The sequence below is a fragment of the Ovis aries genome, chromosome X (genome assembly GCF_016772045.2).
Source record: "Ovis aries strain OAR_USU_Benz2616 breed Rambouillet chromosome X, ARS-UI_Ramb_v3.0, whole genome shotgun sequence".
Taxonomy (NCBI): domain Eukaryota; kingdom Metazoa; phylum Chordata; class Mammalia; order Artiodactyla; family Bovidae; genus Ovis; species Ovis aries.
Genome location: NC_056080.1, coordinates 116,228,855 through 116,241,307, shown reverse-complemented (window position 1 = coordinate 116,241,307; position 12,453 = coordinate 116,228,855). Strand labels below are relative to the sequence as shown.

The 12,453-nt window shown below is 37.2% G+C and overlaps 1 protein-coding gene across 3 annotated transcripts in view; it reads left to right on the top strand.

Annotated features, from left to right (window-relative positions):
- The window catches only part of LOC101108113 (dedicator of cytokinesis protein 11), a 211,353-nt gene that overhangs the window by 153,074 nt on the left and 45,826 nt on the right, over positions 1-12,453 (top strand). For all 3 annotated transcript variants that reach the window (XM_027963225.2, XM_027963224.2, XM_042242184.2), the window contains 5 exons: positions 820-886; positions 2,406-2,453; positions 4,381-4,523; positions 5,822-5,937; positions 10,325-10,462. In XM_027963225.2, coding sequence (XP_027819026.1) covers positions 820-886; positions 2,406-2,453; positions 4,381-4,523; positions 5,822-5,937; positions 10,325-10,462 — 512 coding nt within the window. The remainder of the gene's footprint in view (positions 1-819; positions 887-2,405; positions 2,454-4,380; positions 4,524-5,821; positions 5,938-10,324; positions 10,463-12,453) is intronic.

Here is a 12,453-nt window from a genome sequence, read left to right as displayed (position 1 = left end):
CCTGCCTGAAGAATTCCGTGGACAGAGGAGTCCAATGAAGCTACTGTCCATGTGGTCACAAAGAGTCAGACACGACTGAGTAACACTTTTACTAGGTTTTTAAAATTTAGAAGTGAAACTGCTGACACCATTAGCTATATCTGAATAGGTTAAAAAACGGAATCGAAGGTTAAGTGGGGGTAATATTTTTCTCTTAAAAAAGTTTCAGTGAGTGTGTTGAAATTAAAAAAAAAAAAACTCAGAGGAGAAGTACATGTGATATAGGTTTTGGGGCTTTTATATCTAAAATAGTTGTTTCATGAATCTGTGTGGTATGTATCTATATTGCTAGAACTTCAGGGTTAATAATCCAAAGAGAAAGAGGATAATAAGTTATCACTTTTCCTCTCAAGTTCTCAAACTTTTTGGTTCTCCGAGTCCTTTGAGTAGCAGGCAAACGTGCTTGACCCTACCTTCGGAACAATGCACATAAATGCACCATTTTGCATAAAATTTTAGGAAAAATCCCAGGTCTACTTCACTTCCTGTCTTCAGTTATGATAAGCCATCGAAAAGAACATTTATAAAGTAAATAAAAATAATGTTATAGTTGAAAATAATTACAGATTAAGCAGTATATTTGGAATTAATTCAATAGAGTGTATTGTGGGTATTGGGCAGTGAGATGAGATAGGAGGGTAGGATTCAGATGAGACAGAACTGGTTATGAGTTGATGGTTATTGAAACTAAAGTTATGTACTTTGGAATTCACTGTGCTATTACTATTTGCTGTTATGGTTTCTGCTATTTCAAGCTGTAACACTTTATTCTATTTTCAGATACACTCTTAACTTACTGGAACAAGGTATCTCCCCAGGAGCTCATAAACATTCTCGTACTTCTAGAGTAAGTTGTCTTGTTTTCATAAAATTTCCTCTTATTTTTGGGAGCTTAATGTTTATAGTTAATGAAATATTATTCCTTTTTTGTTTTCATCAGCATATTTGTACATAATGTAGGGAATGTTAAACTATTTTCATAGTTTATAGGTTGACATATAGCTTCTTCACACATAGAATAAAAACGTGTAAACGAAATACTTGTGGTATTATAGAAAACTCTAGCTAATAATAGCCCATCTTTACAGACCATCAGGAATCTTTGTGTGATCTGGAAAACTGGAAGTGGCACCAGCTGTCCTAATCATTCATTTAGAGCAGATGCTGGGTTAATGGAGCCCCTTAAATGTTGGAGTTTAGAATGTGTACCCTTAGATGAGCCGAGTAATTCTACCCACTTCAGAAATGTGTGTTTGTGTGTATGTGTATATGTATATATATTCCAAGGTACTTGAGGGGAAAAAAGCTAGCATTTTTTCCTAAGTGGAGGGGGGAAGTTGACCTGTATTGTTTGCTGAGCTATTTTATTGAAAGGTAAAATAAAAATTAGAGTGAAGTGTAATTTCTAAATACATTTTAAAATAAATAGTACACAACCTCATGGGAAGAGTTGACTCATTGGAAAAGACTTTGATGCTGGGAGGGATTGGGGGCAGGAGGAGAATAGGATGACAGAGGATGAGATGGCTGGATGGCATCACTGACTCGATGAATATGAGTCTGAGTGAACTCCGGGAGTTGGTGATGGACAGGGAGGCCTCGTGTGCTGCGATTCATGGGGTTGCAAAGAGTCGGACATGACTGAGCGACTGAACTGAACTGATGATATTGTATGTGCATGTCCAGCAAAACATTTGGAGAAAATATTTGCAAACAAAGCAGGATTTAAAAAAAGCTACTCTTAATTATATTGAAATATTCACTAATGAAAATAGATGATGTTGTTGGGGATTTACTTTAAAAATATGGAGGAGGTAGTAAGTGTGGAGGGAGGAGAGAGGACCTGTTTGGGGTAGAAGTTAAACAGGAGTGGCCATGAGTTGATAATTGTTGAAGCTGGTGGGTGCTGGGTATATGGGGTTTGGTTTGCTGTCCTCTCTATTTTGTATGTTTGGGATTTTCTATATTAGAAAGTGGTTTAATGCCATTATAAAAATATAGCAATGGCCACAATTTTTAGGGCTTAAGAACCTTTTTAGGTGTTAATGACTATATTAGAGACCTTTGCTGTGACACACAGTATAAAACTCGAAGGATCATTTGCATTGATACGTTTTTTAAAAATATGTCATTAGAATTGTATATGAAGACCTGAGACTTTTTGGTGCTGAAGTAATTGTAGCAGATAAATGTAGAGTGATATAATATGGCTGGTGGTTGTATATTTATTTGTATATACCAAAACATATTATTGTAATAAGATTTTAAATAGGCCATTCTTTGTAACACATGAATTTTCAAATATTATTTGTTAAAATGCAAAGTATGGTAATATAGGACTAACATGCTACTGTTTTTCTTTCTAGAGTATGTTTGTTTCACTTTAGATACATGGGGAAAAGAAACATAGCAAGGTAATTCCCATAGCACTGCAATTTCCTCTTTTTTTCTTCTCTTCCAACAGAGGGCAGTCTTAATCATGCCATGTAAAACCTAGATGCTTCCTTTTGAGTTAGCCTTAAGATACTCAGTGGCTCAGATGGTAAAGCGTCTGCGTGCACTGTGGGAGACCCGGGTTCAAGCCCTGGGTCGGAAAGATCCTCTGGAGAAGGAAATGGCAACCCACTCCAGTACTCTTGCCTGGAAAATCCCATGGACGGAGGAGCCCAGTCGGCTACCATCCATGGGGTCACAAAGAGTCGGACACGACTGAGTGACTTCACTTCTAAGTTACTCATGTCTGGAGAAGGAAATGGCAACCCACTTCAGTATACTTGCCTGGAGAATCCCATGGATGAAGGAGCCTGGTAGGCTACACTCCACCAGATCGCAAAGAGTCGGACACGACTGAGCGACTTCACTTTCACTTTCACTTTCTTTAAGATACTCATGATTTATGTAATGCTTCTCAACTTAAAATTGAAATTAACCTGATGTGAAGTGATACATTTTTTTTAAGTTTTCCAAGGGTAATGGTTAGACTGATGTGCACAGTTTCCGGTCTAATCCTAGAACAGATGCTTGTCTCTTCTGAAGGATGTGAAAAAAGACTAGATCCAGGGGAAGGCAAGAAATTGTCAAGTGAGGACAACTGTCAGTTGTGTACTTTTGTCTACAACCTATCAATATTCACCTCAGTTAGTAATGTAAACACAAATCCCAAACAGTAATTGCAACATGCATTATATATTATTTCTTTCTTCTTTTTGCTGTGCAAGTCTTAGTGAAATAAATACTTTAGGAAATGTTTGTGGGATCCTATGGAGAAGATTACTTGCTTATTTTGATAAGATATATTTCAGAGGTAGAGTTAGTCATTAAAGGAACTTAAATAGAATTATTTTCTTTATTAAAGTAAATTTCATGGCACTTCCAAAAACTAAAGAGGTAGTTTGAAAGAAAATGAAAGTCTCTTTGCAGTCCATGGCATTCTCTAGGCCAGAATACTGGAATGGGTAACCTATCCCTTCTCCAGGGGCTCTTCCTGACCCAGGAATCGAACTGGGATCTCCTGCATTGCAGGCGTATTCTTTACCAACTGAGCTATGAGGGAAGCCCAAAGAGGTGATTTGGATTAGGTTTTTGCTGAGACTCTGGGACATCCTAATAATTCAGGTGATGATTTTTGTTGTCTTCCCAGTGCTGGGAGCTGGTTGGGAACTGGTATGGGAACTACCACGATGAACCTTAACCTCTAAGATTCTGGTGACCTGCCCTCTGTGTTTACTAGAGGATGGACAAACTCTTCTTCTTTCTCAGTCCCTGCATTACATAGTTGTTAATTTTTTTAATGAAACCCTAAAATTAAAGGAAAACAAAATAAAAATGTGCAAATAGACATCTTTGTAGAGTAAAAAATTCTGATCCAAGTTTAACTCCAGTCCAGAAACAGATTAGATACGTGCTCATTCTTAAATATCTGACTCCAGGAAACCACCCTCTGCCATGTCAACTCTTGAGTGTCCCTCTCATTGTTTTCTCTGACTCTTGCCTTTCCTTATCTCCTGAGATAAAGATGGAATCTTATTGGAGTATTGTCTACTCTGATATATTGTCCACTGTCTGATATTTTTGAGAAGAGGAAGAAGGAAAGTAAGAAACTAACTTTAAATTCTCTAAATTCCTTACTTGTATTCTTGTAGTATAAGGTATTTTAAATATACAGAAAGCATTATACAATTCCCAATGATGATGTCTCATTTAAGCCAAATAATAATTGGTAGAATATTGAGCATAGCACAGTATTTATGTGAAAACCTAGTCATTTATTAGTTTAAAAAAATATAACATTGAGATACAGTATAAGAGTAATCCATTTCCTAACTTTAACATTTATTTTAGGGTGCATGATGCCTGGCTGTCAAAACACTTTGGAGTAGACCGAAAATCACAAACCATGCCAGCTCTCCGAAACAGATCAGGAATAATGCAGGCCCGGCTTCAGCATCTTAGTAGCCTGGAAAGTTCATTTACACTTAATCACAGTAAGTGCAGAATGTGGGTAGGGTACCCATTTGAAACAGACAGTAATACTATTTAACCTAAATCACCAGTACAGCTGGAGATCATTTCACATCTCAGTTTTTGTACAGTCATTTCGTCGTATGTGAATGTAATATCAAATATGCATGGATTGTTTTTAGCAATTTTAGTTAATAGTGAGTTCTTAGTTTAATATGAAGGAAATTAATTTTCTCATTGAATTATTATTCTTATATATTTTACATTCAATGTCTTTTATCCATACCTTAATGCAAATAATGACATTTGAATATAATAGTATATATAATATTTGTTTAGAGTGACTATTGTTCATTCAGTAATTATTAAGGTATTACCCATGCTGAGCTGTCTGTAGAAATTAGAGCACTGTAAATACTATTTTGACAAAGATGTATTTCACACAGGTTGAAATATTGACAAGTTCAGTAGGACAAGGAGGAAGCTAGAGGGTCATTTAAATGAAAGCTATCCTCTAAAAAGCAAATCTTAATAAAAAGTCAAAAGAGTGAGAAAACGTTCATTTCCATACAGTCCTTTAAAGGTTGCATAAGAGGAAGTAAGCAGAACTGGCTCTGCCGTAAGGACTAATAATAAACACAAATGTCTTGAGCAGATGGATGCTGAGCTACTAGACTCAGGACCTTTCAAAAAAAAATGCAAGTGGTACAGCCTCCAGCTTTGTTTTTTGTCACTTGTAACAATGTAACGAACCTATATCTTTCAGTTGGCCCAGATGCTTTGTTTTCCTTCAGATTTAGAAACAAGTCTCACACCATTGGCATCATTGAAAACATCAGACCATAGGGAACCCCTGTACATAACGTAGCTGCATTTCTATGAGTTTCTCATTTTTGCACATATAATTAGCAGCATAGTCTAAAATGCCTCCCATGTTATTTCTTAGTTACATACCTAGTTCACCACTCACATCTTGTGTACAAAGAAGTTGGCACCTATTTATTTGTGGCAGAGCTGTTGATACAGAGCTTAAGTAAAAAAAAAAAATAGCAGAATTGATTAACCCAGATCATATTTGATTAAGGAGTAAATACAGTGAAACTCATTAAGTCTGCAGGTGGGCAGACTGAATGAGATAGTAATGAGAAATGGACTGTAGAATTTCTGTATGAAGTATTAAGTTTGTTCTTTGCGAGCCTGGTGTCTTTTTGCTTGTCTTTCTCTCTGAGTCTTTGGGAGAGAAAATCATTCAAAATTGTTATGTGAATACCTGTGTCATACAGTTTTAATTTCCCTTTTTTTTTTTTTTTTTAAATTTCAGGTTCTTCAACAACTGAAGCAGACATTTTCCATCAGGCACTTCTTGAAGGAAATACTGCTACGGAAGTTTCCCTAACAGTATTAGATACCATATCGTTTTTCACTCAGTGTTTCAAGGTAAAAATGAAAAGTTAGGATGCAGTTGGTATCATTGCAAAGAAAATATGCAAAAATTAACTAGGCAGATGAAGCTTAGTATAAAATCCCCCAGTGAGCAGTCAAGAAACTTGGGTGGCAGATCTAGTGTGACCTCAAGAAATAACTGAGACTCAGCCTTAAAATGAGAGAGTTGGACTGTTAATAATTTGTTCTTCATTTCCCTTCTCCGTTATTTTTGTGTTTAAAAACAGGTTTTTTCATACTTTTGTGAAAATATCCAGTCATTTTTAGCCTAAATTATGATTGAGTCAGCCTGTCCAAATACCTGTTGAGATGAGGTGTCTTGTCAAGCCAGACGATATCCAGACTGGCTGGCTGGCCTCCCTTGTCAGGGGTTTATTGGTTTTATTCAGATACTTGCCTCTCAGTACAAATCATCATTGCTAGGATTAAAAAATAGAAGAAATTGAAAGCAGTTATCTTGCAGGGTTGTTTAAGGTGTAAAATGAGATAATGGATGTTGGATTGCTTTGAATAAACATTATATAACTATGTGTTTTGCTTAGTCATCAGTCATGTCCGACTCTGTGACCCCATGGTTCTACCCTGCTAGGCTCCTCTGTCCCTGGGATTCTCCAGGCAAGAATACTGGAGTGGGTTGCCATTTCTTCCTCTAGGGAATCTTCCCAACTGAGAGACTGAACCCAGGTTTCCTGCATTGCAGGCGGATTCTTTACCAGCTGAGCTACCAGGGGAGCTCATATAACCATAATGTGAGGCAACAGTAGTGGGAGAAGTCACAAGTGAAAGCTGGCTCTTCATCTGAGTTACATAGATTTTTCTTCTTTTCTTTCCCCTTCTCAAAGTAATTCAGTTAATTGCTTCAGGCTTCCAGATTTACTATGGAAACCAGGCCTATGCTTTTCAAAGAGTCTTATAAGGGAAAACTGAATGAGATAGTAATGAGAAATAGACTGCAGAATTTCTGTATGAAGTATTAAGTTTGTTCTGATTAAATGCAACCCAAATTCATTTTTTATCATGTCAGTAAATAAGACATTTGGTCTTAAGGTTTGCATTGTTTTTTTCTTCCTCCTAGTCAGAGATTTCTTATTTATGTAACATACATCTCTTGTTAGTTGACAATCTCTATTAGATGACAGGCACCATCCTAAGTGCTTTAGAAATATTAACTCACTTTTTTATTGTGGGACTGGAGGTAGAAAAGAGGACTGCAGATGGGCACCAAGCATCTTTTTGAGATGATGGGAATGAGTGGATTGCAATGACTGCACAACTCTGTAACTTTACTAAAAATAATTGAGTAATAAATTTAAAATAGCTAAATTTTGTTGTATATAAATTAAACCTCAGTCAACTTAAAAGCACAAATATTAACTCACCTTTAATCCTCACACTAGCTTGTGATGTAGATACTATTATTTTTCCCATTTTAAAGTGAGAAAAGGGAAGGTCACAGGGAACTTAATGTCACATAGCTAGTCAGTAGCAGATCAGGAATTTAATCTTGGCTAGTTATCACAAGAGTCCTTGCTTCTAACCACTACCCCATGCTTTTAAATAAACTATGGGAGGAACCAGAAAGATGGAGCATCATTCTGGGATTCTGGCTATCAGTGTTACCATTAAATCTGTTACAAATATGCATATGGTTTTGGGCTTCCCTGGTAGCTCAGATGGTAAAGCGTCTGCCTACAATGTGGGAGACCCAGGTTTGATCCCTGGGTCGGGAAGATCCCCTGGAGAAGGAAATGGCAACCTACTCCAGTACTCTTGCCTGGAAAATCCCAAGGACCGAGGAGCCTGGTAGGCTAAAGTCTATGGGGTCGCAAAGAGTTGGACACAACTGAGCGACTTCACTTCACTTGACTTCAAGGGAGGAGCCAGAAAGATGGAGCACCATACTTGGATTCTGGCTATCAGTGTTACCATTAAATCTGTTGCAAATAGTCATATGGTTTTGGTTTTTTGTTGTTACTTGTGGCCAGTTTGTAACCTGCTAATTGGTTTCTTAAGGGATAGAAGAACAGGGCTGAAGACATTATCCAATGCATTCTTTTCTAAACAGAAAGGGTCACAAACCAATAGATACTTCTCTACAATTTCTAGTCTTTTATATCTTTAGTAAGTTTACGGAGTTGTGCAGTCATTACAAGCCAATCATTCCCATTATCTGAAAAAGATCCTTGGTGCCCATCTGCAGTCCCCCTTTCCACCTCCAGTCTCACAATAAAAAAGTGAGTTGATATTTCTAAAGCACTTAGGATAGTGCCTGTCATCTATCAAGAGAGGTATGTTAAATAAATTAAGAAATATTTGAATAGAAGGAAGGAATAAGAGTGCACATTTTGAAATCAAATGTCTTATTTACTGGCACAATCAAAAATGAATTTGAGTTGCACATTAATCAGAACAAATTTAATACTTCATAAAGAGATTCTGCAGCCTATTCCTGATTAGTATCTAAGGAACATTTAAACAGTTTGTGTAGTCTTTTAATTGTGATACCTGTTATTATCTCTACTCATAGAAGGTTTAATTGTCTCCAGTGGCTAGACATACACTACACATACATTTTAAAACGAATTGGATAATAGAATTTTAAAATAGAGTTGAAGACAGCCTTCTGAATGGGAGAAAATAATAGCAAATGAAGCAACTGACAAACAACTAATCTCAAAAATATACAAGCAACTTATGCAGCTCAACTCCAGAAAAATAAACGACCCAATCAAAAAATGGGCCAAAGAACTAAATAGACATTTCTCCAAAGAAGACATACGGATGGCTAACAAACACATGAAAAGATGCTCAACATCACTCATTATTAGAGAAATGCAAATCAAAACCACAATGAGGTACCACTTCACACCAGTCAGAATGGCTGCGATCCAAAAATCTGCAAGCAATAAATGCTGGAGAGGGTGTGGAGAAAAGGGAACCCTCCTACACTGTTGGTGGGAATGCAAACTAGTACAGCCACTATGGAGAACAGTGTGGAGATTCCTTAAAAAATTGCAAGTAGAACTGCCTTATGACCCAGCAATCCCACTGCTGGGCATACACACCGAGGAAACCAGAATTGAAAGAGACACATGTACCCCAATGTTCATCGCAGCACTGTTTACAATAGCCAGGACATGGAAACAACCTAGATGTCCATCAGCAGATGAATGGATAAGAAAGCTGTGGTACATATACACAATGGAGTATTACTCAGCCGTAAAAAAGAATTCATTTGAATCAGTTCTGATGAGATGGATGAAACTGGAGCCGATTATACAGAGTGAAGTAAGCCAGAAAGAAAAACACCAATACAGTATACTAACACATATATATGGAATTTAGGAAGATGGCAATGACGACCCTGTATGCAAGACAGGGAAAGAGACACAGATGTGTATAACGGACTTTTGGACTCAGAGGGAGAGGGAGAGGGTGGGATGATGTGGGAGAATGACATTCTAACATGTATACTATCATGTGAATTGAATCGCCAGTCTATGTCTGACGCAGGATGCAGCATGCTTGGGGCTGGTGCATGGGGATGACCCAGAAAGATGTTATGGGGAGGGAGGTGGGAGGGGGTTCGTGTTTGGGAATGCATGTAAGAATTAAAGATTTTAAAATTTAAAAAATAAAAAACTAAAAAAAAAAAATTAAAAAAAATAAATAAAATAGAGTTGATGTTTTCCTTAATTCTTACATTACTTTGTTTCTGTCAGAGAAATACAAAGGCTATCGGAGAAGGCAATGGCAACCCACTCCAGTACTCTTGCCTGGAAGATCCCATGGACGGAGGAGCCTGGTAGGCTGCAGTCCATGGCATCGCTAAGAGTCAGAAAAGACTGAGTGATTTCACTTTCACTTTTCACTTTCATGCATTGGAGAAGGAAATGGCAACCCAGTCTAGTATTCTTGCCTGGAGAATCCCAGGGACAGGGGAGCCTGGTGGACTGCCGTCTGTGGGGTCACACAGAGTCGGACATGATTGAAGCAACTTAGCAGCAGCAGCAGCAGCAATTATCATGTATCCATTTTTAATTTACTGATTTCTTAATTAAGCAATTTAATTAGGTTAATAGAAAATACACTTCCCATAATAGTTCTGTATTTGCTGTGGTAAACTGGAAAAAGAATTTTTTTCATCTATTTAAAAGTAGGCTATTAAGTATACCCTACTTATAGGCTATTAAGTAGTTTTTGTAGTATTTTGAGATTTCCAAGTTAAAAGATGGCAGAAATGTTTTTAGATTATGTTAAGCTTCTTATTGTTATTTTTCAAGCAGTGGTTTGATGAACAGGTATTGGTAAAGTGTGTTCTCTCATTTTAGGGGGAGCAGCATAAACTATTTGTCAAAAAAAGCTTTTTTATGTTTTCTAGAGTCAACTTTTAAATAATGATGGCCACAACCCATTAATGAAAAAAGTATTTGATATTCATCTTGCTTTTCTTAAAAATGGGCAGTCTGAAGTGTCGCTGAAACATGTCTTTGCCTCACTGCGAGCGTTCATTAGTAAGGTAAGGAACAAATCTTTGTGGCTGCGAGTGGCCTTGCTTCTCGGTAAAAAAGATCAAGGGAACAGGATCTCCAAACCTCAGCTAATGAAGCCATTAAATCCTGCCTTCATAAACATTAATACAGAACAGCAAAATACAGAAAGAGGGCCTCACCACGAAGTCCCTAAAATCAGCATGTGCTTTTAATTTCATCTTGTTATTCCTTTTTTTTTTTCCCAGTAGGCTCCTTTGAGTAGTGTCATGGTAAAGTTATCAACTGCCAATATTTCTTCTCTTTGGTTTCTTTTTAAAGTATTATCATGCTAAAGATATATAAATTGTGAGTGCCTTCATGTATAATCACTTTGAAAGCAGAGACAAGTTACAAAACCCCAGGGCCTTGTATGATATCTTGCAAGTGATAGGCACTTAATACATGTTTAGATGAATAAATCCTTCCTTTCAGTGCTAATTGTATCTGTGGGCTCCAGATTTTCAGGCCATTTATGTCATGTAAACTAAAACTTCAGACTAGGTTTTTAGGAACAAATATGAGTCAGCAAAAATTTATTGCTGGTCTGTTAAGCATCGGAAACCTAGATGGAGTTAAAATTATGGAAAGGCACAGTCTAGGCTTCCACTCTGGTATGTGTAACTCCAACAAGACAAATTCAGTTTTTTGTAGAATAGGCTAACTGAGCAACTTTTTTTGTCATTATTTGCATGGCAACTTATTGTCCCAAACTGATAGAAAAGTAGATGATTTTGAAGGTTTAATTTTAAATTGCCACTCTTTAATGCAATTTTGGGAATAAAGAAATAAATGGAAAACTGAGTTCAGTGGAAGCGTATGAAAAGAAACTAAGGGAAAGAGATTCAGAAATAGTTCATTTAATGAACAGTGACTGGATGTGTAATTACTGGTGTCAGACTTTGTGTCAGAGATACAGTCCGAGGGCTTATTGTCCAGTAAAGGAAAGCACACATTGATGCACATCTACAAATACCATTAGGGTAAAGGAAGCCTACAGAGAACTGAGGGTAAGTGGAAGGACAGGAAACACTCATTGAGCACCATTTCTCTGCAGCACTGAAGTTAAGATTTAGTTTGGACTCAGCAATTGAGACGAGACTGAAGAGGTCAATGGGGACCAGATGGTTGTATCCTCATGTTTTTCAGTTAGATTTCATCTTTTAGGTGTTGGGAAGCAGGAAAGCAACATAATTAGATTTGTATTAAGAAAATTGTTACAGGTATGGGAAAATCTCTTTGAATATAGTACAGAAGCATAATCTGTGCTCTCATGCAGATTTCAGTGGGTGGAAGGGGGAGAGAAAATAAATAAGTAAATAAAATAGTAATCGGAACAAGCTCTTGGAAGGAACCAAGGTGGTGAAATAGAAGATAATGATTTGTGGGGGTTACTTTTGATGGGTCTGTCACTTATTTTTATATTTTAACTTTTTAAATTAAGACTTTATGTTTTGAAATCAGTTTTAAATTCACAGCAAAATCCAATGGGAAATACAGAAATTTCCTGTATATCCCCACCCCTGCAAACATACATACAGTCTCCCTCATTATCAACATCTGCCACCAGAGTGCTGCATTTGTTACAACTGATGAATTTACATTGACACATAATAATCTTCCTCATCGCCTCCCCTGGTGGGTCAGTGGTAAAAAGAACTCGGCTGATAATACAAGAGAGTCAGGTTCAATCCCTGTGCTAGGAAGATCACCTACAGAAGGAAATGGCAACTCACTCCAGTATTTTTGCCTGGGAAATCCCATGAACAGAGGAGTCAGACACAACTTAGCAACTAAACAACAACAGTCTTTCAAGGTGCACAGTGTACATTAAGGTTCATTCCTGGTGCATATCCCATAGGTTTGCACAAATGGCGTGTACCCATCTTAGTATCAAACCAAGTATTTTAACTGCCCTAAAAATCGCCATCAATTCACCACTTCCCTCCTCACCACCCCTGGTAATCAACAGTCTTTTTAC